This window comes from Anser brachyrhynchus, assembly GCF_964034855.1.
Source record: "Anser brachyrhynchus genome assembly, chromosome: 11".
NCBI classification, from domain to species: domain Eukaryota; kingdom Metazoa; phylum Chordata; class Aves; order Anseriformes; family Anatidae; genus Anser; species Anser brachyrhynchus.
Window position 1 is genome coordinate 18,996,117 of NC_137706.1, and position 27,223 is coordinate 19,023,339.

General features: G+C 41.9%; 1 protein-coding gene across 14 annotated transcripts in view; it reads left to right on the forward strand.

Moving 5' to 3' along the window:
• ASB7 (ankyrin repeat and SOCS box containing 7) overlaps positions 1 to 3,248 on the forward strand; it is a 29,787-nt gene extending 26,539 nt beyond the window's left edge. For all 14 annotated transcript variants that reach the window (XM_080607699.1, XM_080607701.1, XM_080607692.1 and 11 more), the window contains one exon: positions 1,427 to 3,248. In XM_080607699.1, the coding sequence (XP_080463825.1) occupies positions 1,427 to 1,566 (140 nt within the window). In that variant the 3' untranslated portion in view covers positions 1,567 to 3,248. The remainder of the gene's footprint in view (positions 1 to 1,426) is intronic.
• Positions 3,249 to 27,223: the final 23,975 nt, after the last annotated feature.

Below are 27,223 nucleotides of genomic sequence, written 5' to 3' on the forward strand. Positions count from 1 at the left end.
TCAGCGATCAAAATATCAACTGTGTGCTATTGGGGTAACTTCGAAAAAAAGATGCAGTAGAATAAGAAAAAGGTACAAAGGCAGGCAGCTAGTTTGGGCAGAGGTTTGGAGTGGCTCCTGTTGGGGAAATTTTTAAATTAAGCAAAGTCTTCAGTTTTTGAAAGAGGTACCGAGCATGAGTGGAGGACGGAGAATAATATAAAGGTATGTAATGTCGTGATTGGCGTGAGAACTATTATTTATTGTTTTTTTGTGACTTAAAGAATGCTAGGCACTCGACAAAGCGATCAGGAAGCAGATCTAAAATAAATAAAAGTACTTTGTAGTTTTCCAGCCAACGCCTCGTTATATTGTGAAATTTGTTGCCACAGGATGTTTTGGATACTGAAAGTATGAATGGGTTCAAAAAACATTAGACAGATTTACAGAGGGCATGCCATTCACAGCTATTAAAGACCCAGATCTGTGTGCAATCTCTGCTTCAGGAAGGCCTGGAGCCACTGGTGCTGAAAGCTAGAAGGGTATATTGGGACAGGATTTCTCAATGTCTCTTGTTCTGATCTTTCTTTTTTTTTCCTTCCCCCTTCTTCCTTGGGATCCATTACTGGGTACTTTGAGATGCAAGGCTAGATTAACCTTTCTTGTGTTATATTGCATGGGGGACCATTTTTCAAGGTGTTTGACTTCTAACGGTTTCCTGAATAGAGTTTGAAAGGGAACCAGTTATTTTGGAAAATCCTTGCCAGAAACTCATGTTTGTGTGATGTCAGTAAAGCGTTTCCTCTGTAGACAGCGGTTAACTCATATTTTCATCTCTTTCTGTTTGACGAGGTTGCGGTTGCATCCAAAGCCTAAAGGCTTTGTCTTTTCATTAAAAGGAAAAAAGCAGTCTTCAACTCTGCCACGCGATCCTTGAATAACTTTTGTAAGCCTTGCTCTCTAAGGGGACTGCCTCTTCCTGCTGCAGTCAAACGGAGAAGTTTTTGTCTTCATGTTTGAAGAGAAGCAAGGCTGAAGTTTTTGTTTTTGTTCATTTCCCCAGGTGATGCAGGGGTAGAAAAAAATGCACAAAAAGTTAAATAGATTAGTAATGCTGCTCTGCAAACACTTGAGCATATGCTGCCACCTCGGGGGAATCCTCACATGGATAATGTCACTTTACGCTGACATCAGTAAAATTATGTGCATGTAAATGTCAGTGCTTTTAGGATTCATCCCTTAATTTCACTGAATTATTGTTCATTAGAAAGGTACTAATTTCCACCTTTTTTTGGTAATTTTTTCCATCCCTCTGCCTGTGCCCTTTCCTTCTTCCTCTCAGAAAACAGCAAACATCTGTGATTTTACTGAGTAAATGATCTCTTAAAGTCTCTTAAAGTTTAAAATGTGATCATTTTACTTTTGTGTGTTCCTTTTGTCTTTTCAGGACAGCCCAGAAACTTGCAAGATCTATGCCGAATTAAAATCCGACAGTGTATAGGCCTTCAAAACCTAAAACTACTTGATGAACTACCCATTGCCAAGGTCATGAAAGACTACTTAAAACACAAATTTGATGATATCTGATATCCATGAAGAGAAGAACTCTGAGCAAGATTAGTTATATTCCAGATACTGAAGAGGCTTGTTGCCTTGCACAAAGTATATCCTATGCAAATTCTGATTTTTCTGTGAAGTCAGAAGGCAGGTATACACTTCCTTGGGTTTTTTATACCACACGCTAGAAGGTCTTAATTTTTGGTTTCTTGGTCCAAGTTTACAAGGTCCAAGCTTTCTATACGATATTACATTTTAGAAGTTGCTGTTGGGTTTTCATTTGTTTGTTTTCACATTAAGTGTGCGGACTTGCGGTGGAGATGGAATGTAGCCTCTCAAGGGAAGTGACTGGTTTGAATTGGCATGCTGAGCAATTATTCAACAAAGAGTTTGGAAATCAAGGCACCAGTCCTGCAAAGGGATACTGATAGAGAGACCTTCAGAGCCCTGTTGTCTGTTGGAGCTACCAGGGTGTATGTTTTTGCAGGATAGAGGGAAGAGTTGATAATCTATGTGTCATTGGATACTGTATGAATATAATTTGGAAATTAAAAAAGGAAAAAAAAAAAAAAGGAAAAAAATGCAGTCACCCTATTAAATTTGAGGGTCTATACATTGGCTCTTTTATTTTATTCTCTTCCTTATTACTGCAGTTTGGTTGCCCATAAAATTCAGGCCCTCTTCTTTCCTGACATTCCCTGTAAAACGGGCGGCTGTTTGTAAGTCTGTTTTTAGCAGTGACAGTACACTACAAAGAGGCGTAGCCTCTGTATTTTTTACATTAACTTAAGAGTAAACAAAGTTAGATTTTTGAAGCCAATGTATTCTGTTTCTCATACAGTGCCTCCTGTGCAATAATCTTTCTGATGTATTTTCCCTTTATGTGTGATTTTTTTTTTCCTCCCCCCCACTATTCCTCATTTAGTCTCAGTGCATTATTTGTGAGAATAGGAGCTGCTGCCTCACTGTAGTGTTGATGTGACATTACTAAAATGATGGTGGCAGTTGCTGTTCGTTATTAATCCCTGAATTTCATGAATGTATAACCTGCTTTATTTCACTTTCAGTTGAAATTTTATCTACGGGTTCTCAGCCAAATTGTGTCCATTTAAAAAAAGAAGAAATTGGCCAAGCCCTTTTAATTTTAAAGGCAGTGATGGATTTTGTTGTTATTGCTCTGAAATTCAATTTGTTTCAGGTTAGAGAGTGGGAAGTGCACGTAAGCGTTAAGTTGCATCTTATATGTGCACAAACAAGAAAACACCCCCTTCATATTGGAAACTTAAATTCTGCAAACATCAAGTGGTTTCCTATTAATCCAAAAACAGCAACTGAAAGGAGTACTGCAATTTGGCTACTGAATGTGTTTTTCATACTAGGTATTGAAAAGATCTGTTAAAGAGCTTTGTTTCTGACCATAAAAAATGAAGTTCTTGCTATCAAAAAAAAAAAAAAAAGATTGGGCCAAAAATTGCAGTTGTTTCACTCTCTTTATTTTCAAGGGATTATGGAGTCATCATAAGGTTCTTGCCAGTGTCTTCTACTTTTGTTTTGCCATCCTACTGACTCCAGAAGGGCCTCTCTAATACCAGGAGTGCTTTTATACCAATTATACCAATGGAAGCGGGAAGATGGAAGGAACAATGGTGGCTTTTAGTTTTAACACTGTCACTTTCAAAATATTTAGTATTAAAAATATAAAAAAAAAAAAAGCAAGAGAAGCAGGTATACTCATTTAACTATGCTAGTTCCTTTTAATATCTTACAGCCCCAGGTTGCAGTTCCTTGAGCATAAACGTTATCACTGATAATGGCTGCACCCGGGACTATGGCAAGCAGTTGTCTCCCTGTTGTGCCCGACCTTGCATCAGGTTTCCTAGTGAAAATAAGCGATTTTGGAGACTTATGACTCAGACGATTGGTGATGGGATGTTGAACCTTTTTATCTCCAACTTGCAGTGGTTCAAGTCCAGCCTGCTCGAGCAGTGACTAAAAGTAAATGTGAACAGCAGGAGCACGCGTGGCCACCTCTAGGCAGTAGAGCTTGATGGTGCTCCTGCAGGTGACATGAGATGGTGGTGGCACTGTCACGGAGACAAAATGAGCATGTGGCTGGGGTGTGCGCATGAGCCCGGGGGTGTGAGAAGTCCTCTAGCTTTTCCCGAAGCAGGAAGGGTCGGCCCTTAGGATCTTTAAGCTCTGAGACAGGATGGAAGTTAGGAACTGGCAGATTTGAAGCATGAATCTTTGCTTTCGTGACATGAGATCAGAACCTTAAAACTGCTTTTTTTTTCTTTTAAATACTTAGCATTGTTCACTACACTTGTAAGTTGGTCTAAACCAATATCCTTCCCCATTGAATTTTTACAGTAATATTTTCTAAGGTAATCTAGAGTATATTTTAGTTGCAATCTATATTAAGGCAAATTATTTGTTCTGTCTGTTGCTGTGACTGAAGAAAAGTATGGAAGACTTTGGTAACAAGAGTGCTATTTAATGAAGAAATGTGTAATTCCATTATTTATTGTTTGAGGTTTGTTTTTTGGTTATTTCTTTTAAGTAACTGACATCTAAAGGGAACACACATACACTTCAGGCCAGTAAAAAGCCTTTCTTTTGAATTCATTTTCATCCTATCCTCTTTCCCCTCCCCAAGGTGGAGGGAAGCCCTCGTTTCTTATATGCTAAGCCATCTCTTGCAGCTGATTTCCCTGACCTTGATTCGGCGAAGCACTGCAGCACGTGTATTTCTGAACCTACTGATAGTTCTGTTCGCTATCCTAACTTATACATGTGCCCAAGTAAAGTATGATTATTAATTTGTTAATCCTACCCAAATTTCAGTAATGTGGAATCTGGTCTTTTTTTATTATTTTAAGTATTGTGCACAAATACTTTGAGGAAGAAAATGGATTTTGTTGGTTTTTTTTCATTTGGACTGGAATGTGGAAAAAGAAGTGCATAACACAGTTTTGTTGTGTAGCCTAGTTCCATTACCAGAAAATTCACAGTTGAACACTTTTAATAAACCTTTAAAAATTGGCAAATACACCAAAGAATCAATATGAGTAAAAGACTCTGATCATTAACAAACTGCAAACCTCATCCTTTAAAACAAAGCGGAAAGTTTTTGTAAATATTTATGTTTATAAATGTACAGCAGATTAAGAGTGTTTTTTAGATTATTTAATTACCATATTTCTAAACTATTTACATTATAGACAATACTTGTTAGTTTGAAAAGCTCTTGAGTGTTTTTTGTTTGTTTGTTTTGTTTTTTTTGTTTTATAAATTCATTATCACTCATGCTTGGAATAACTCTGGCTTCCTTGGGATAGCACGGAAAACTCATTTTTTGGCTCTAGTTGGCGATAGTAGGAGAACACATCTGGACAAACTCATCAGAAAAACACCCTGAGGCAAAAGAGAATATGTAGCATGTTTACCAGGGTGGACCTGGACTAGCTGAAAGATTTGGGATCCTAACTTTCTCAGTTAAATCTGTCCAGAGCCCCCAGTGATGTAACGAGAGCAACTCCCAACCTTCCCACAAGTCCAGCTTCCATGCAACTCTGCGTTATCGATATCACGATGTATTTTGTTCTTCCTTTGCAATGTAAGCTTTTGCTTTGGGTCAATTCGAATTTTAAGAAGGAAAAAAAAGTTGAATCTGGTTAAAACCTTTTTTTTGGTTTATGTTCTGTTTATTTCCAATGTAACGTTTTAATAACATGATACCGCTTTACGCGTTTTCTCTCAATGTTTGTCTGTCTCTTCCACTCCTTTTCCCATCTCCAGTGCACGTGATTCTGGTAATGCATTTGGTACTCCAATTTGCCCCCTCGAGTAGGAGTTCAGATGTGCATTTTACCAGTAAATCAGAGAATAAAACTCACTCTGCGCTCTAGAGCTGGGCTTCAGAAGGGGGAACAAGCCGGTCTCTAGTTATGAATAGTTGGGTTTTCCCTGCTCCGATTCCAGTGCAACCACTTCAAGGTCTTCCAAAAGTTTCACCTTTCCTTCTCAAGTTCATAGGCTGACTAAAACACATAAATGGACCATATAGAGGTCACATTTTGCAGATGAATCTGTTTTGTGTCTATTTACTAATAAAAGTTGAATAAGGGGCCTCTATATGAATATTCCTGGCACGCAAATGGGAACTGGAAGCAATTGGCTTCAGTCATAAGAGTGATGTATAAGCTAAAGTTGCAGTAAAGTTTTGAACCCTAAAAATCTGGAGAAGGAGCAGCCTAGATTTAAAAACATAAGCATTACTGCTAAAGGGGGAGAGAGGGGGAGATGTTTTCCATTGCCCGGTAGCAAACTATGCAAACATCGCTGGAGTACATAAGCTCTGCAACCAACAGTTGTGTTTAGAACTGTTGATGATAGTTGCTAACAGACTGGTCACTGGTGTATTTACTAAATGCTGTTAAAAACTTTGTTCCTGTTTATGTATCCTATTTCCTGCTTGAGTGTTCACTTGTTAAGTTTAAAACAATTAATGACTAACGTTACTACTTTAAAAAAAATAATTTACAAGCTGTTGACAAATGATGTTGTTTAGAGTATACAATCTTACCAGGTATTGGTATAAGTGTGTGATAAGGAAGTATACGTATTTCAGATGGCAAAAGTCCTTTTTCTTACCATAGTGTGTAACAAAGCTTTTGCTTTTTTGAGAGCGGAATGATGGAGCTGATGAAAATGAGCAAAGATCATGGAGATGAGTTCTGCGCTGGCTCTGCCATGCGTTTCCCCGAACAGCCTGGGCTGAAGAATTTAACTTCTTTGCTCTAGTTTCTCCCCTCTGCTTGGGTTGGGGCTACCACAATGTCAAAGGCTTTACAGAATTCTCTGAAACTGGAATAATATTGAAAGGCTGAAGTTGTTCTTTTCCCATATCACTAGCATATTGATTTTTTTTGTCTAATTCTACTTCTTGACTTAAGTTATTAACCAAAGTATAGCTCAAGATGTTATTTAATCTCATGACAATAAGAAACAAACCAGATATATGCATTGCCTTACGAAACCATGCTACCAGGAATTCCTCAGCCAGTGCATTCCCCAGGGATCCACAACGTGCAGCTGGAGCAGCAAAAAGTTGGGATCGAAAGCTGCGTTGACTTTTATTGGGAAATCTCCAGCTGTCTAGCGAAGAAATCGGAACTCCAGCTGTTTCCTCCACATCTGGGATCTCTAGTGCTGCTGACTGCTCTTTGTGAGGTCCCAGGTAAGTTTTGAACACTGTTAAGTTAAAGGATTGTTCTCATGCTTGCAAGAAGGATGTGTGATGCATCTACAGAGGGTACTTTTAAAAGGTCTGAAGGTATCCCTGTACCTTCTCTTCTGCCCCATTTTTTTTATATAGTGACATTTGTGTAGTATTACAGCAAGTGTGTTTAAGAGCTACAGATGATACAGAGTATGGTTTTTCCCCCAGATTTTTACTCAGTCTATTGCAATGTTTCATAGCTATCAACATCCATGAAGTATTCCTCAAAGGTCTGGAAAAGGTGAGTGAAAATCAAGCTTACAGTCAGTACATTATACAGGGATAAATGCTGTTATGAGAAAATTTAAGTCTAAAAATGACTGATGTACAGCAAGGAGCACCTATTTTTTGTTAAAGACCACAACATTGGTCATAACTCTTCTGTTCAGACTTGCAGCAATGAGTTTATTTGCAGTCTTACTACTCTCTAAATATATAGATATTAATATATCAATATTAATAGTTAAATATACCAGATCATCTTCTGCTCTGTCACTTCCATTAACTCCTGTTACCAAATTCTGTCCTCATTTCTGACTTTTCCCATTGTAACTCAATGGTGCTGATTGTTACTTCACATTTAAAATAGCGTAATAGAGCAAATAATTCATTTGGATAGCCAGCTCTCAGTCCTGCTTCTTGCCTTACGGCCTAATGAGGAGAGTACTTAAAATGCTGTTAATGCAACCTGCACTCACAATGCATTTAGAATTCTAGGCTGCGAATTTGTTTAGCGTCTTGTTGGCTGGAACATTTAGAGCTAACTTATCATTAATACATCTGAGCCTAAAGTGAGGCTGTGAAAAGTTGCTTGTCTGTCCTTTTCAGCTCTAAGCCAATTCTGTGTGATTTTTAGGTTCTCCTCTGTTATTACCTGACTACAGCGTTTGCATGGGATAACAAATTTAGATTCAGTTTGCTCCAGTGCTTGATTTTTGAACAACAGAGCGTGGCCAGCTGGAGGGCATGGGTTATTGAAATGTAACTTCCAAGCCATACATCTCCCAAGCTGCTCAACCAGAGGTTCATCCCCTAGCGATCCAGATACAGCTCGCCTTGTAACAGGTTATAATATTGCTGTTAGGAAGCGAAAACAAATTTTTAGAGAGCAATCAGTCTGAAAATAGTGACTGGGATGTTTGGTAGGCAGATGAGGTTGAGATGTGGGATTGTGTGTGAGAGAGCAGAAAATGTTCCTTCTGATCTTACAGAATTGTCTGGTATGGGACTTGTTGGGAGTTTGAATGTTCTTAATATAAAATAATCTGCATCAGTATTTGAGTCTGTTCCTTCTCTGCTTCGTGTAAGCTATTTAATGATTAGTGAGCCAGAAAACAAATTGTGTTTTCTTATGGTTCAAGCACCCTCCTGACTTTGATTTAAGTTCCCACTCTGAACCAGGCAGAGCAATTAAGGATGGGGATTTGAACTAATTCCTAGTTCCTACCTCTTAGTGTTGTGATTGCAGGGTTATAAAACTGTGCCAAAGAGAGGGAACACCTACCAACACTCCTACAGTCTCTGAGGCTGACCCTGCAAAGTCACTGAAAGCAGCAGCCCAGCTGAGTGGCACTCACCCTAATGTCTCTTACACATGTGAACGAAGGCCTGATGCTTGTGGGAGTTTTTTTGTCCCTGCTTATCTTTTCTCCAGGTAGATTACAGGTAACTTAAACCTCTTTTGCCTCCCCGAGCACCTTGCCACAGGCTCTGGTGGTATTTGTCTCTTGTCTTTGATACCGGTGCTGGCCTTCTCCTCCTCGTCACAGCTTCATTTCCACACCAGGTCACTGAGGAGGGCAGGGAACGAGGCCTGTCTTGCTGTGAAGGATCCCAGCAGGCGGATCACGTCACAGGAAGGACGTGGGAAAGGAATTGTTGCCGCAATGTTGGGATATTGTGGCTGGAGCCTGTCGGTCTTAATGCTGTCCCCTCTGTCCTCTGCCTCTCTCAGGCATTAGTTTCCTGATGTCAGCTTGCCCTGCACCATTTCCTCAGCGTGAAGGCAGAGTAGCTGGAAAAGGAAGGGTGATGAGGAGGAGGACACCATGGGACTGATGATGAAGGTGGCAGTGACCATTAGTATGTGTGCCTCGAGCGGTGGCTGGGGGAAGGCCCACGTCTTTGTCACAGGGTGGCTGGGCCGCTATTGATCTGTTGTTAATGTAAGTGAAAAATCATAGGGTGCTAGTTCTCGTGATACTGCTGATGACTGTATGACTTGGTTTTTATTTTATTTTAATCTGCTTACTTGGCTAAAGAATCAATACTTTTACAAACAAAATATCTTACCGAACATTTTCATTGACTTCGGTGTCAGTGTTTCATCCCGGATCACTGGTTTGTCCTGTGTTGTCGTAAGACTTGAGCATGCTTAGCAAACTTCTTTCTCGTCACCACCAGTTACAATTTTAATGGATCAAACTCTAACGGCACAACAAAATCTTGTGTTGGCATAATGAGTACTATATTCTGTACCTGTGCTTCTAGTTGGTTCTTATCCCAGTAAATGAAGTTATTTGGCTTTCCTCGAGTCTCGTTGGGTGTTAGCAGCCAGTATTAGAACACTTCGCTTCAAGCAGTTCCAAATAAGACTTTCTTTGAACAGTGATCCAGATATGGACAATTCCAGTGTTATCTGGTAAATGGCTTCAGGTAGCCCCTGCTACTAATTGAGTCTTGTGCTTTGCATTTTCTTCTTCCCACCAGGGTATAACCCTGATCATTTTTCCCCTCAAGCCATTTTGCCAGAATTTTCTAAAATCTACCATTTGGAGCAAAGAAAAACCTCACTGAATGTGGATTGCTTTCAAAATTCACTGGCCTACCTTCTGTCTTGGTAAAAGAGCAGCTTTTACTGAGAGCAGACCCTGTGTTTTCAAGGGCATTTTTGTCTGCCACTGCATTCTGCCCAGATGTTCAGTGTCAACTGGTGCTTTTGTAACTTGTAGCTATCTTGTCAATAAAGCATCTTTTTATCAAATGCATGCAGTGCAACAGTTATTAGTTATATATGTATATACAGCTGAGCTTGCTGGCTTTGAGTATTTCCTGTGCTTCATAAATACTTATATAATCTGTTATGCAGGCTCAGCTGTTCTTAATTCTAACGTGATTCATATCGTGCTTAGACATTTGACATTCTTGGCTTGTCAGAAATATTAATATATGTTAGTGCCATATCTATTGAAAATTGACATGTTTTTTGCCGTGCTTTAATTTTCACTTCTTTATATTGCAGCATTGCACATTGAGCAACACGGCATTGTTTGCTTTTAAATTTCCCTCTCTCCCTCGGTCTTGAGAAACCAGAAATAATTAGATTATATCTTTCTCTTGGCTTGCAGAGTTTTCACTTGTAATGAATTATGCCATGCAAAACTGTATCCCTCCAGTGAGAATTTGGTTGTCATTGTTATGAGCTACATCTGGACTGGATAATTCTTTGTACTTTGCACTACAAAGACTTTTTGCCCATGGCTTGGCGTCAGAAATTGTACCTCGTCAGCAAGTAGGAATAACTCCTTCCTCTAGCAAGAGTGCCACGCTTAACCCCCTCAGGCCTTTCTGCTGTGGGCAGAGCTGTTACGCGGACACGAACGTGGCTCTGAAGCTCCAGAGATGCAGCTGAACCACCTGGCCAGGGCCTTCAAGACTTCCACCAAATAACCCTCTAGCCTGTGCTTCAACCTCCTGGGCATTAAATGGTACTTCCCTTGGGTTTTATTTCTGAACAGTATTGGTGGTTGAACCTGCTATGGCCTTGATTCTTTCTTTATAGACAGCCGAAAGTATTATGGGAATGCTGAGCTCCTGTGGACGGGTCCTCCTTCTCCACTGGCTCGCGGGCACCAGAAGGGTAGTTCAGACTTCTGTCTACTTAAGCCAAATAATCTGTCCCAATAACTGAATGAAAATTTATCTTCAGAAGGAATTTGAATGCACCTTAAAGCCCCATATGATGACAAATCAAAACCCTTTACTGTTAAGCCATTTCTGTGTTTAATTATCCTGCCACAGAGGAACCGAAGCTTTTGTTTCCAGGTTGAGTCTTTCAGCTGGGAAATAATGAATGTTTCTGTGTCTCTGTAAAGTCTTTCATCTTGATGATATCATGTTCTTGTATAATCATTGGGGTAGTAACTGATTACTATTCAGACTTCCTCTTTAAAATGAGACTTAGAGTTTCGCTCTCTTACTCCCCATATGATTTTTGTTGTCGTTATCCTGTATGTCATGCTCTTTATTGAACATTTGCATGGTGTGGAGCCACCACTTCTTTACTGAGGCTGTTTGATTCTGACAAGGCTTTATAAAAACAAACCTTGTTTGGATGATTCTCTTATTTGTGAAGTAATGAAGAAGCAATGCCCTTCAGTTCCCAGAAAAGACAGCTAAAATCTTGTGGGTTTTGGGTTTTGGTGTTTTTTGTTTGATACCCCCCCCCCAGCCTATCTGCTCGGTCAAGAGAGCATCAAGCACTCGAAGCAGAAGTGCCCCGGTTTGCAGAAACCTTGGAAGTTGCTCTAATTGCTCACTTCTAAAATATTTCCTTACATAAGAGCCATACTCAGAACTGGTGCTGGAAGAAATACTCTCATTGAAGCATAAAGGTGGGCTGGTCTTGAATTTAAATAGCGTTTAAGTGCAGCTTTTCTCTGCCCATGCAGAAGGAGATGGACAGGTTGCTTTTGAAGCCTCATTTTTATCCTTTGTTTCCTGTCCTCATCCATTTCTTCTCCCATCTTTTTCCAAAATGTATTAGAGCAAACAGTGAAGTCAACTATTCTGACAAAAAAAACTTCGAATTAAAATCCTGTATTTCTATGTTGTGTATACTTTCAAGAAGCTTATGTTTTTATTACAGAGTGTAAATGAAGTCCAGATATGGCCCCACAATCTGCTGTTGATCTCTGTAGTGTGATCGCTTGTAAAGACAGGAGATAAGCTGCTGCTTAGTCAAGTTTCCTTGACTCATCCGTCTTACCAGAACATACTGCAGCATAGATACATCATATTTTAAGTAGCATTTATTCTCAAAGTAGCTAGTCGCAGCTGCCTTTTATTCCTGCAGCACACAGATGTGAGGTTACAGTACAGAGCTCCCCCCAGAATGATGTATTGCTATCATGACCTTGACTTCTGCTCTTACGGAGGCTCACGGCCATAAAAATCACTTTGTTCAAGAGCAGTGGCTGTAACAAATAAGCTTAGCTAAACCATCACTTTTTCACTTTTACTGATTTCACTCTTCTGCTTTATGACAGAGGTTAATACAGAGAATTAGATTTCAGTGACATTGTTTAAACCTCTTTATCCTTGTCTAATTAAACTGAATGCTTTAAAGATGATTCATGTTGCTTGACGCCCTTGCATCTAAATACTCTTTTAGAATACTCTTTTAGTTAGATAGTAAAGGAGAAGTGCAGACCAGAAATTCCAATCAGCCTTCAATTCAGTGATTGAGAGAATTGTTCTTGGTTTCTTTTGTTTTTAAACTTTCACTAGGAAGCATTACACTTCTCCAGTATCTGTTGTGATGTTAGCCAGATCCTGGACAGGCAGATTCCCAGCTGGAGCTGGCAGATGTGTTCAAGTGACAGTTTGTTTCTGTGACTTCTTTGTACTCAAAGTTTTCATGCAATAACTAGCTTTATCTGCTTGTTCAAGCTCCTAACAATTTAATAGTTTAGGAAGTCCCTCGGATATCTGTTGTCTTTGTGGGATTTTTTGGTTTTTATTGTCAGACTCTCAACATCGGTGCCGTTGTTAACTTCCGGCATTTACCCCTCCACACACACCCCAGGAAAGCTTCCCTCCTCGCCCTTTTCTGAAACCCAGGCGTGCTTTACTCCTGTGGATTCGGTACTGCAGAGCAGACACCCCTTCGATGTGCCACCCAGCATGGGTTGTTGGTAGGACCCAGAACTAGGCACCACCTTCCCTCGCCCCCATCTCCCCATGCATCCAACCTCCTGGCTGGGGAGCTGTGCTGGTTCAGAAGCCCAAAGGAGGGGGATCAGGACTGCTTGACGCCCCATGTAAAGTTTCTTTCATCATGGGACAGTTGTGGTCTTGTGGCACATTCTTTCACTTTTTATCAGCTCAGTCAACACGGAGACACTGAAACAAAAGGTTTCTGCCGTAGTAGGAATGCTTCTCAAGCTACCAGGGCTTACTCAGTTTTGCATAATGCTTTGGGTACTGCCTCTCCCCGAAGGTGTGGTGTGAGTAACGAAGGCAGGGCTGAAAGGGACTCTGGTTTCCCCTCCTCCTCACTGCAGGAGTTCATGCTATAAAGAGCACAGTACTTCAGTGATATTTGTTTCTGTTTCTGCTTGTGGGCTTTTCACAATAGTGTGGTCAGGAAGATGACAAGATAAAGGATGACTAGTTTAAATTTCCTCCCTCTTTTGGAAGAGGAATAACCCCCTTTTCTGATTATATTTCCTCTCCCCTCTGTTTGAAATGTTGACTCAGAAATCCATCACAAAGGAAGTAAATTCATTTGAATTTCTATTGAACCTTGAAAAGCTGCTTTTATGAAGTTCTTTTTGGAGGCTTTCAACAGCGGGCCTTTGACAAGAGCAAAGACAGAACTGAAACTCCCAGTCCCAATACTCCAGTGTCAGTGGCTTGCCCTTGGCTCTTGCACCCTATTGCAGATGGAAAATGAGACCATTACTCATTCTTGGGGGTATGATGTGTGATCCGACTCCTCAATAGCTGTTATGGTAAGAATCTGCCATACAAGGGAAAATTACTGTTAGCTGATTGAATAAAATGCCAACAGAAATCTGCTTTACTGTGTTCGGAGGTGAGAGAAAAAGGAATAGGCTGATGAATGTGATGGTTTCCTTCGCCATCATTTCTCTTCACAAAATTTCTGGTGTTCTTCTAAGTAAGAATTTGTACATTCGGCCTTCCTCTTTGAAAGCATGTAGGGTGGTGATCATATGTATTCAGAAGAATGACTTGGCTTTTTTGGGACAGTGTAAGTCAGGAGAACAGAAGCCTCCAACAGCTGCCTGTTCTCAGTCGCATGCTGCATGTGTTTCGGGAGTAAAATGATTGTTCTATGTCTGCAGCAAGGTTGCCCTTGTAAAAAGCTAACATTTAAGTTATCAGTTTAGCAAGGATTGTTCTGAATTCAGTATAAATCAAGATGTGTGTTCTTGCTCTGAAGAGGCTGCATGGTCCATCTTAGCCTCGCTAGCCTGAGCCCTGCCACCTTCACCCTTCCCATGCAAAAGCAAAACCTTCCTCTGAATACCTAAAAATGAAAAGCCCTTTCTGCATTTTTCACCTCCTATAGGGTAATCGGAAGCCTCTAGGTGGTTAAAAATATAAGTGCATCAAACCGAGTCTAGCTTGTTAAGCAATAATAATCAACAGGGATGAGATTAGGAGCAGGCTCAGGCCCTGCTTAGCCCTGGAGGAGCGATTCAGTGCAGAAGAACACAATTGGCGCATTGTGGCTGTAGTTGGGCAAGATAGACTTTTAAATAAATAAGCTTCCTCTGGTTAGCTATAACACTGAGCTGCTTCTTTCAATGCTGGCTTGTGCACTGCTGTCACGCAGGACAGCCTGCCTGCCTGCAGCCTCTGTCAGATGCACATTTTATGGATTACAGAAGATATTCAAACTTTGATCTTATAAATCCTTCTGCTGAGCCATAGCTGATACCAACAGGTTTTGTTCAGGTAATATGGCTCGAGACGAGGTGGCAAGTCTTTATTTCGTCTCTTTTGATTGATTGACTTGTCTTGAAAGAGAAGTTTTTAAAGAGCAGCATAATGTGGCCATAAAAGATGCCTACCTGATTGTGGACGTGAGTTATAGGGCTCCAGGACTCAATTTTCACCAGCAAGGTAGTTCTCTGAACTTCCAAACGTCTCTGAGGTCAGGCTGTCACGTTAGTAAATCAAGTTTCTGTGGTGGCTCTTCAGATACAGGACTAACTATGTTTTTTAAAAAATGTTTTTAGTAGTCAAAAATAATCTCATAGACTATCGGTCTGCTTTGTCTAACAGTTGGTTATGTGTTTCTTGGGTTTTACCAGTTCTCAAAGTAACAGGTGGAAATAGGAAAGCAAATAACAGAAGTAAAATGAGGCCACTACTTTTTCCGTACATCAACGTTTGAGCTTATTTCACAAGGGTTAAAATCTGACAAACAACTCCTGTGCTTGTCCCTAGTTGTAAACCAGTCTGAACTCACAAAACTCAGCACTCGAGTTCTCCAGTCGCTGCAGCTTTCTTATCTGGCCAAAAACCTGACATTTCTATGTCTGAAAATACTCGGCTCATTAAAAACAGAAAGGGCAGGGGAGGCTTTGCAGAGAACTTTCAGACAGGGTCATTTGGGACGTTTTTGAGGGAGCTGTTTTGGCGGATCTCAGCGTTGCACAAAGCGAGGAGCCTGTCGGAGGGCTGGGAGGTGGTGCTGGGCTGCTGCCGCGGTCCTCGCCCTCACGGAGGCCATGAATATTTCACTGGAGCTTGTTAGTTGTTGTGCGAGGGTGAAAATGTGCATGCCTAGTATTTAAAGATGTATAATCTCCATAATGAAGCATGCTCTCAGCACTCTGTTTTAATTTGAACATTTGCGTTCTCAGTTCTGCCTCGCAGCTCCTGGAGCCCAGAGCTGTGTATTTACAACAGCTTTTTGAGTCCTAAGGGCTTTCCCCTCAAACCACCATTTCTTATTGAGGGTTTCGAATGCTGCTTTTGAATAGAGGCACAGTGGTTAATGAATTGTTCCCTGCCTGACTTTACTTCAGGCGGTTATTTGCATCTACTCTCTTTGTAATAACAGAATTAAAGGGCGTGTTAAAAAGACTTATGAGCAGCAAATGAAGCAACGAGCAAAGAAGTCGTGTTTGTATGCAAATGCTGGAAGTGCTTTGTCATGTTCTGGGATCTATCAGCTCCCTCGACGCTTCCAAAGCTCCAGCCCCATCAATCCTCTGTGCTGAGGCTTTAAGCCAAGGCCTGGTGAGGTCGCTGGGTCTCCCCATCGCCACCGGTGGGCTCTGGGCTTGGCTCTGAGGCAGGAGAGACATCAGATGCTAACGGCCACTCCAATTTCACCTCGAGCTTCCCTGTATTAGGAAGGCTTTTCGTCTTCTGCTGATAAAAACAAGTCACGAGAGCCAAAGAGTAGCCAAATCTTGGAAACTTCTGCGTTATTGTCTGTCGGCCACTGTCTTGATCTAATGACCTCAGTAGCTGCAAGCATTGAGCCTGTAGTGCCTGTGCGACGGAGCCAGCCTCTCTAGCTGGAGCTGGAAGAGATTAACAGTTTTTGTAGCTTCTGGCAAAAGGAAAGGACAGGAAGCGTTGTTGACCAGTGTGCCAAAGCTCAGTTTCCTTGTGAGTATACAAGTCTGTTGGGCTCACAGTGAAGCTATCCCTCGGGAGTGATTTCAGGAGGTGATTTCCAGCCCTGTTCCCCATCCCTCGTGCCTGCGATGTCTGGTGGGAGCTGTGGGAGCCTTGGGTAATCCCTCTGTTCTTCAGAAGGGACAGGCTGGAGAGCTTCCAAACGATGTCCCGTCGGTGCTGTTACCTTTTTATTACGAGGAAGTGCAAGGTGCTGTAGCGCTGGGAGGAACGGGTGAAATCTGCATTGGCTTTATGTGGCCGTTGAGCTGCTCCACTGACTCCAATAAGCTGCTTTGCATTATAGGATAGGCAGATCACTATCTCAAGAGATCACCGCAGTTTGGCTCGTTTTCCTTGAGCTAGATAAGCAGGAAGGACAGTCCCTGATGGGAGGAGAGGGAGAGAAGGAGCGAGGAGACATGTGGCATGTGCAACCTGGAAGACTTGCCTATGAGCTTGACTTGCCTCCATCCAGGGAAGGAAGCTGATGCTAATGGCTCTGCATGAGATAACAAATTATGCTCAAGCATGTGTTTTCTGTATTCATTACAACATGTCATGGGGGGGCGGGGGGACAGGATGTATAGTGCGCGCTTATTTCTGGAGCCTCAGGAGAGCTGCCCAGATGTTGAAAAGAAGTAAGGAAGAGAGTTGGAGATAAAGGAGAAGGACCTCCAGGGTGGGACTGTAAAAGCTGATCCAGAATAGGAGTCATTGTGTTTTGCTCTCCGTCACACCAGCTGGCTTCAAGTGGCAAGGGAGCTTTCCAGATAAGCTGTGGACAGTAGGAGCATAAATAAGGAACTTGTTCCAAAAGGTTGAAATAAAAAAGCTGAAGGATGCAATACACCCATAAATAATTATTTAAACGAGCTTTCTTTAAAACAGCTGCTGGGTAAATTGTCCTAACGTGAGCCTTAGGTGTGGTGTGAAATATGGTGATAGTCTGCTGTTTGTTGATAGTTGTTGTGCAGTAATCTTAAACAGGACGTTTTAAGAAACACCCTTGTAATCGCATTGCCATATGTAGCTGTGCGCCTGAGACGTTTCTAATCCATGTGGTTAGCTGTCAGATGCTGCATTAGTGACTGATGTAACTCGGTATGCTTGGTCGCTGTGTGCTTAGAGCATATGGTTTTGAATGAATTATCCCTTTCCAGTCCTTCCCCGAAGGCTTTCCCGAGACTTTCCTCCTGCTCTGCGGAGCTTCTCTGTGGCAAATGGCAGAGGTTTCAGGCTGAAGTGGCCTGAGGTGCAGCTGACCCGCTGGGGTTGCCCGGTGATGTTTCTGTTCTCCTCTTCGCTCTGGTGCAGTTCTGCTGTGTTTTAATTTAACCTCTGGTTCTGCTAAACCCAGAGGTCGGGATCTCATCCATTGCCTGAGCATGCAGAGCTTTCTTGCTGTAATCGTAGAGCACGCTTTCCTTCCCCACTCCCAATTTCTGGTCATTTTGTGCGTTTGCAAGAACCCAGATGCTGCTGCTTTTACTAGGTAATGAAAGCCCAGAACATTGTGCTTTCTTGTGAGTAATAATGCATTTTAATTGTCCTGAATTTAGCATGCATAGACTCTCATTATTTATTCCCTTCCCAAAACACTGTAACCCTGTGGGATAAGTTAAAAACCCCTCCCCTGTTCTGTCTGATCTGTTCCGATGTCCTTCATGTCCTTGCCTTTCTCACCACTGGATTTTCAGAACAGAGTTGTGCCTTCTTGAAGCCCTTTTTGCATCTCAGATGCATCGTCCCTGCAGAAAATTCGCACCCGGGAAAATGCCTACGACTTGTGTCAGCTACTCGCTATCCAGGCTGTGGGATGAAAAAGCGAGCTTTGCAAAACATAGTTGCAAAGAGACTTTTGAGTGTGCTAAAGGATGTTCAGTGCATCTCCCAGGTCTCTTGATGCTCTCGAGTTGTTAGAGTACAGTCACAGTCATGATCTCCTACGTTATTTACGTATTTAGGCAAGGCAAGATTGGTGGGGGAGGAGTTTCCTATCAATTTACCTTAAATAGATTTGAGGAGAAGAAAGAAGCCCCAAAATATTAGTTTTCTCCCTGAATCTTGCCTGAAGTTAGCGCAGTGGAGCTGTAATTAGCAGATGTCTGTGCAACGAAGCTCATGTTGCAATTGATCTCTTGAAATTCTGAGATGGATAGACTTGTCCCATCAATCAGACGTAGGGGGGGACCACAGCCCTTCCCAGGGTCCCAAAGAAGGGCGATGTTTGTCCTTCCTTTCCTTATAAGAGGGTAAAGATGATCTATAGGGGTGCATGTTGATGTCTTCAGCTAAATACTTGAAAATAGCAGAACTTTATCCAAGCTGTCGTAACTTCTTGCGTCTGCTCATGTTGGAGTCAAGTGGGTGGACAAGAGAGTAAATCAGCAGAGAGCTGTGAAGATCGGACGATGGGCAGTGCAGCGCAGCTGACAGATAATGGGATGATATCATCCATTTCCTGGAAAATGCGAGGATTCCGGCCAAAGCATTCCAGACCCCGAGTGCTCAAGTGAGCTGGAGAGTTCTTGGAATATTTTAAACAGAAGTTTCAGTCGTCCAGGTGTAACATGATTAAGGATGAGTAACTTCATGGCAAGATGTGACTCAAGATCAAGATTTCTGGTAACTTTTCACTAGGCAGCAGTGAAAATTGTAGGCAAGGAAGGTGGGGGTAGTAAGAGTTGTGGTCAAGATTTGGGGAAAACAATGTGTGGTGATTAAGTGGCTTAACGTTTGTCGCTTCACAAGTGGAGAGCGTTGTCTGGGCTGTGTTACCATCAAATACAAGAATGTTTAGGCTTAGATTTTTATTTTTCCTCCATAAGAGGACTCAGGAATTGGAAGTGTTGAAACAGACAAATTCAGTAATGGAGGGGTAGATGAGGAAACTGGGGACAGAACATGCGCATCTGAGAGGGGGTCTGAAAGGAGGCTGCGCTGGTGAGCTTTTGGAAAGGGTGACTCCTGCGTTGTGCGTAATGGGGAAAGATCAGTTACCTTCTGTCAGTTTCTATCACCTTCTAAACTCTTATCAGTTACCTTCTGCTGAGTTTGATGTTTATATTCAGACATCAAAACATGGTCAGCGTCCGTAAGAGAGAGGCCCAGGATTCATACTGGGAGGTGGTGGGAGACTTTCTGAATATTATTATAGACAACCTGAAAGAGCAAGAGGGACTTTACCTGCCAGTTGCTTGATTTCAAACTTAAAATGAAGCGAAAACTGGACAGAGAATTTATACATCTACTTCACTGGCAGTAAAGGTAAGGAAAACACACAACAGGGTTTCATACCTTGGGGTGGGAGCAGATGTGAACACACACCTGCTTTTTTGAGATCCTCTACTGAAAGAGACTAGGAAAAAAAAGGCTTATTGAGGTCAAAAGAGTACACAATGTCAGCATAAACACCGACAGCTACAGGTGAACCTAGTAACGCATCTGGTGTTTTTCCACGAATCCTCAAAGCACAAAAATAAGCTGGGGCCGCAGTCCGTGCTTCGTCCAGCTGCTGAAATGAAGGTGCAGGTACATTACGACAGAAGGTGCCCGTCTGGGCTGCTAATAGGTTATTGTGTTTACGAGGATCTTCAGAAGATAAACACACATGAAATGTCTCATCCTAATTGTGTTCTGTGCTTAGCGTATTTGGCAAACGCGAGCTAATCTTTTTTTCACCCTTTTAAGATCAGTTGGCCAACAGTGTGAGCACCCAATTATCTGGATGCCGGCTGTTCTGACGGCGTGTTTACAGACCGTCTCCTGTGCGTAGACGTCTAACGTGGGTGGATGGGGGACAGGGAGGATAGGGAGCTGGCTGGAACTAAGGACAAGTCATCCTCTGTTTACCAGAGACCCAACACATTCCTGCAAGTGAAGCCCTGTGATCCGTATTGTGCATCGGGGTCTTCTGGAAGTCAAAGTCCCAAAGGAAAGGCGACTGCACACAGGAGGATCCTGTTGGTGTGTGTAGTAGTGGGATCCCAGCTTTTCTGGGAATGGCAGGTACACGCAGTGAGCTCTGCTTCCAGCTGTGTTTAGGAAAACGTAGGTGCTGCGGGTGTAAGGGAGCCGATGGTGGGATGCTCGTGGTACGCGAGGTGGAAGCAGGAGAACATTCTGAGAGGCAACAAGGAAATGTGACAAAAGCCTTGAGGACCAAAGTAAATAATGGTCATATTGCCCTAAAACTGGTAGCAGTCAGGAAGAAGATCTGGAGCCGTATGCTGAATGTGTAACTATATTCCTGGAAACTGTGGCCGCATGAGCCCTGCAACGCGATGGCTCCAGAAAGCACAGCTGCTGGACACGGCGTGTAAGCATAGCAGGGACGGACCGTGATTTTTGAGCTTAAAATCAGTCTTTCACAAAACTCTAAAACTGTAATCCTTCATGTCAGGCAATGGCTTAATACGCTTTAATCACTTCGTAATGAGGAAAAAGTCTCAATTAGTTTGTGAAACCTTTTTTTTTCTTTTAAATCAGCTAAAATATAATTAAATAGAAAGCTAAGAACCAGAGTGCCTGTCTCTTTGGCTAATCGTTTTTAAAATAGAGCTGTCTTGAATTCTTACACATCATTGAAAAACATGAAACAAGATGTAGCAGAGGTTTGGTTGAATGAGTTAGTGAGTTAGTCTGTGCAGATTTCGGACTGCGCAAGTACATGCAGTAGCAAAATGCTGGCAGAAAGGCCCTGTCTGGCGAAGACGCTCCTTGATCTTGTAATTTTGTTAGCAAGTAAAAATGGGTCTGGAAGAGGCAGGAACTCCTGCAAAAGAGGAAGGAAAAGGAAGAGGCTCTGAGCCTCCAGCATCAGCAGCACTACTAGTTGTGGCATTTCAGAGGCATAAGAAGAGAATCTCTGGAGAGCTTTGACAACTAGCCAAGGTGTGTCAGCAGGGGGTTGCGGGGATAAGAGGTCCCCAAACACTGCTGAGGTTTCTGGTCCCAAGCACCATCCGCAGTCAGCTGGGATCAGGTGCAGGGGACATGGGCGTCCTGGTGCCCTCCCAGAAGCTCCTTCCTTGATATTTTTTTCTCTTTTTGGCTCATTATGGTGGAGGCATTTCACTTTGACAGTAGCTAGGTTTTTTTTTTCTTACAGAAAAATAAGAATGGGACGTCTGCTTCTCTGACCTGTCCTTGTGGCTCTTGCTCATCTGTTGTAACTCCATCCCAGTGTTTAACAGCCATCGCTGCGTTATCTGCGTTACTTCCTCTACTCTTTTTGAACCCACTTATAATTTATCATCCAAAATGTCCCATGGCAATGAGTTCCACAATTGGATGATGTTGTATAGGAAAACACACTTTTCTGCCTGATTATTTCATTGGTTTTCCCCTAATTTTTTCATGTTACGAGAAAGTGAATTGTTTCTTATTCATCTTTCCATTTGGTTCATGAGTTGAACTGCTTTCGTGCTTCACCTCCAGTTCCAGTCATTGTTCCTGTACTCTTCTTTTTACACACAACACGTTCATTGCTATTTATTGCTTTTCTGATTTTATTACAAACTCCTGAGGTGTAGAGAAGGGCAATTCTAGAGGTGAATGCAATGCTCGTGGATTTTTATAGCAGACTAGCATAACTTCTGCCAGATTCTCTTCTCTCTGCCTTTGTGGCAGCTATTGAACGCTGTGCTGATGTTTTAAAAGTATCGCTTATGCTAGTGGCAAGATTTTTTGTTCCTAGTGATAATAGCTAATTCAGTCCCCTGTGTATGTGGCATTAATATTTTTTTTCTCCATGTACATTACTTTGCCCCTATTACTGTTGTGGTACAAAGACAGTTGAAATTCATGTTCTCATAACTTTTTGCAACACTTCACAGATGGTCTAGTTTTGATTATCCTGAAGAACTGTATGCTGTCAGTAAGACTGATTGCCTTTCTGCTTACTTTTACAAGCAGTTTATGAATGTTGGTCGCTCACAATCTCTCATCCTCAAAGACTGAGGATGGCAAAGGCCAAGACTTGAGCTTTTCTCGTCATTTGTTAAGCCTGAGTAGAGCACCCTGGTACTAAAGGAATGGGCTGCCAAATTAATAGCAACCAGAGAGGTTCCAGCCTCTGAGCAAGCAGTGGCATAGAGGAGGTGCTGTGAGCCAGGAACATCCAGCACAAACCTTGGGGTAGGGACTGAAGGGGCTCCCTGGAGGTGGCTCCAGTAGCTATTGTGGGACCTGGCTGTGACTTCTCAGAGGCAGTTCTATCAAATCACCCTGAGCATGGCCCAGGAACACTCGATTCAAGGAACACAGCGATTCAAGGGAGCGATGACCAGCTGGGTGGAAAGTGCAGCAGAAATACAGGCACTTTCCCTGTGTCCTCGAGCAGCTCCTGCGGACGGGCTCTTCTGGTGATGGATATGCCTGGCTCTTTGTGTTTGTTTTTTTCCTCCATCCGATACAGTCAGCCACTAAAGTTGCTAGGTTAAGTTATCTTCTGGAATTCAGGGGCTTCCTTCCTCCATCTGCTCTTTCAAGCACTATTTGCCTCTGCTCCAGTGGGGTGTTTTGTTTTCCTTCAGTTAAAGTTTAATGGAAGGGTTTGGGTAATTTAATCTCTAACCCCTCATAGTTCATCAGGCTGTATAGGAGGACAGGACCTCTTCTACATTTTTGCAAGGAAATTCATACAGACTGAAGCGGTTTCTGATAAACAAACTAACTGTACATTGGGGTGGAAATTCATCTTTTGCAATATAAACAAGAAAAGTACGTGTGCACATAACAAGAAGTGGAGCTTGGGACGTAAATGCCTGGGCGTCCAGTCCAGTTTCTGGATGTCCACTTTAGCGGATAGCACAGTGAGACAGGAGTGTACATAGCTTAAATATCTTAAAAACAAAATGAAGAGACAACTGATCAATCTTAATCTTGGATAAACATTTTAATGGGAGTAATTTTGTGACTTACGAAGTTTGAAAGTCCCAACTTAAGGAATGACATGTTCTTAAAAAATAACTCGTCATCGTATCGCTATTCCTGCTCCTAGTAGTAAGAATAATGCCAAAAGCGGGTAGCTCTAGCAAAGAGAAAATTTAGACCTTATATTTGAAAGGAAAAAGGCTGAATTTTAGTTTATTTTTTGCATGTGAGGTTTACCTTGGCCTTGCAGGAGGGACGCTTTTACACAGGCAGAGCTGAACGAGCTGCATCACTTTCTTAACTGGTTACCTGAGTTTCTAAGCTTTGGTTTTGATAGCTGATAAGCGTTTTTGATTACCTACAAGATCAATTTTTTCTATTAATATAATATTAATATACATATGATTATATTATAATCCTACCCATGCATTAAGTGAGGGACCTGGCTGTTACAAAACACAAGTACCAGTCTGATGTCTTGTTTGTATAACAAATTGGTTGGGAATGCCAGTGTTGCTACCATGGCGCAAAGGAAATTAAATGCATCCACAAAACTACAACCTCTTTAAATGTTTGGTTTAAAAAATATAACACAGGATACAGTTTTTACCCATGGCAGCTGTGTTTGGCTTTGTCTTCAAGTGCGTGCAGCTATACAGGCAGCTGCTATGTAGCTGCCATAGTGAGCACTCCAGACGAAGGATGAGTTTGGTATTCATATTCCTTTTGTTGTCAGAGGCATTATTTTTGCATTTTAGAAGAGACAGTTTGTCTTGTTAAGAAAGATTTAAAAAACGTTATTCCAGGAAGTTAACTTGCAGAATTTATTAATTTTTCACCCCCGCTTTCCTCAAGGGACATTCCACCCAGCTCCAGTTGAAAGCTCTCTCTTCACATACTGTTTGTAAACACTGCAGCCAGCTCTGCTTCCATTCTCCTGATCGAGCATCCTCCCCAAAACGGACTGTCTGGGGTACGTGTCCGTGTTTCTTTCCTGCTTTCATGTTCCACGGTCTAAAAGAGCTGTCACATTTCTTTGCTCACCTGCGTTTTTTTCATTTTCTTTGTGTGATTTCATCCTGCTATTACCATTTGCAGCTCCTCCTTATCAGCTAAGAAGTGATCTGTTCCTGTGTTACACTGCTCAGGACTGGTATCAGCCTTAGCAGAGCAGTGCAGCAGGGAGTTACGGCATTGCTCCTGACAATGCAACGGTCGCGTCCTTTTATTGTGTTAATAGGACTATTTTTGTACTGTAGCTCCTTCTATCAGACCAGTCTAAGAAATACAAGTATATAGTGTTACCACTGTTCCCCAAAATGATGCAGCTGTAAAAGTATATTGTTATGCTCATTCTGATGAGCATCTAAAGGCAGTTTCATGAACTGTGCCACATCTGACATCACTGAAAATATTTATCTCTAACGCACATGATGATGGTAAAGTCCACAGTGATCAGAATAGAGAGGGGGGAAAGACCCAAACTTGGGTTTTGTTTTGTTTTTTAAAAAAAAAAAAAAGGATTTTTAAAGGTGTAAATCCATGATTTAACTTGACTTCTGAATCACAAGCATCAGATTTCCAGGGTCAGCTCAGCAATGTTGCTTGCCAGACTCTCCAAGAGATCAGCGCTCTTTGCACTTCACGCAGATGCGTGAATTATAAAGTCTCTTACTGACAGTCTTTTTTGCTGCTTCATTCAGTAATGCCATGATTTCCCCTACCCCTTACCTTTCTAATTTTCTTCACTTAGAAATATTAAAACTCGCTAATGAGCTCAGACTTGGGTGTCTTTTTTTTTTCTTGCTTATTTCTAATACATTTGTAAAGTAGTTTGGTTAGGTGGAGGCTGTCTGTGCAGTACGGTGTTCTGGTGTACTTGAGCTTTTCTCTGCCTCCTCCACAGGAAAAGCACTGAAGCTGTCATGGAAGCAGCATTAAATCATACCACAGGTTACCGACACAGTGGGATACATAACAGACATTGTTTAAGGAAGGAAGAAGTCATGCCATTATTCCCCCTAGATATTAAGCCCTCATTTAGCTCAGAGATGACGATCTATTTGGAAAGCAAATGGCTCCCTTTCTAATACCATCAGTGGGTGCTTTTTCAATATCCTGTATAATTTCGGACTGAAAGCACCTGTCTTCTCAACCAGATGTACAAGGCACTGAGGCATGACCGACTGAAACCCAGGCACTGGAATTCCCTCCTGCTGAGTTATTTCTTTAGAGATAATCTACAATCACTGTTTATCTGCAATCAGACCTCGTATAGCATTTTCTGTAGGTCTGATGAGACTGAAAAGCATTAGAAGAGCTTGCTCTTGAAGCAAGCGGCAGCAGTAATGCAAGTGCGTGCATACAAAGCGATAGTCTCGCATCTCTGCGACTGGACATCTAAAACACCTCTGAGACGAGCAGGAAAAGGGCATGATGCAAACAGTGAGGACTATATTTCAGTTTAAAAGTGGGAAAAGGAATATGAAACGAGCTGATTAGCTGGTCTCAAATACTTGAAGTATCTAGCGATTGTCTGCACAAAAGTTTGTCGTGATATTAGCCTGACAAGGCCAACCTTGGTGACAGCCAAGGGGCCATACATTTCTTGAAATAATTAAGCAAAAATATCTCACACATGGCTTCTCCCTGAGAATGTGGCCTTATCGGGTTTCAATTTTATTTTGGTTTTGTTCTGCATTATAGCTTGTTCTTCCCTGCTTGAGGTTGGCTGTGGGGGCTGTGGCAGGGGAAGCTGAGAGGAAGAGCAAAGTACGCTTCATTTATTTTGGAAAAATACATATTTCTTGCAGGCAAACAACTCCTATGAAATATTTTCATTGCCATGAGTGATTGTAGCTTCAAATAAAGATTACATTTATGATGGATCTGATGTTGTATGCTCAAGCGCTGTGGTATTTCAACGATCAGTATTACAGGAAGTCTTGTATGATGCTGATGCAGAAGCTGAAAAGGTTTGTTATCCTCTGAAATGAGGACAAATGGCCTTCTTGCTGCAAAATAAGCAGGTAACTTGTGGATAATGGCAGCCAGCAGTGAGGGGGAATAGCTTCGTGTTTTCCTTCTGGTCTAAAGGTTCTGGGCATTTTGACAGATGCCGTGCAACCATGAGCCAGCGCAGCAAAGTTGCTCAGGCCACCATTAGAATGGCCAGGTATTTCTGATGTTGTTTCTATATTTAAAAAAATAAATAAAACAGTGCTATTTTTGAACTGGCTGCACATGCTGATTGAGGGCAGCCGTTCCCATGAGACATCTCTTCTCTTATTAACAACCAGGACAGGTTAACTGTATAAAAGAGGATCCTTTTTGAGTCTCCGTTTGGAGTGAGAACAAAAATACAGTTTTTTGTTTATTTTGAGGCTATACAAATTTTTATTTTTTGCTTACACCTTCATCCAAACTCCTTTCTTGTCTATGTAACTTCACAGAAGGCTGGGCTTGCAGAAACCTCAGGTGGTGTTTTGTGAGCTCTTCAAGTTGATATAAATGCATGGTGCTGCCAAAAGGGAAGGTTTCACTTTCTCTCTATACCCCAGCCACAGGTTTCCACACTCTTTGAGGTCTCTGTTAGATCTGTTGGAGCCTCAAAACCCTGCTGTGGTGTAAGGGGATGTTCAAAGGCACAGAAGTTTGGGAGATGCTGCAGAAACACTTTACTTCTTTATTGATGCTGGCATAGCAAATTAATGAGGCTGAATGATTAATCCTTATTTAACATTTTTGTTACTTGAAGGATGGTTCCTCTTTTTATACCTTGAAAGTTAACACATGGAAGTGATTGGTTACATCATTTCATAGTAGCTGTCAAAACTTTTCAGTAGCTTCGAACTTAGTAGCTAGAGGAGGTCATGGGACAATCACCACTTGGCATGCAGTTTGTGGGTTTTTGATTGTTTGGGGGAAACAAGAGGCACTGTTGCAGGGAAATCTGGTAGCACAGATGTAATCACATACCCACAAGCATTCACTGGATATAAATGCTGAGCTTTGCTTTCTTCAAAACAAAATAAACATGAACATCTCCACTTTCTCTCTTGTAACTGAGACTTTTTTTTTAAGTTCTGAATTGTAAATCGTCGTATTAAAGAGGTATAGAAGGATTGCCTTGGATATGACCTG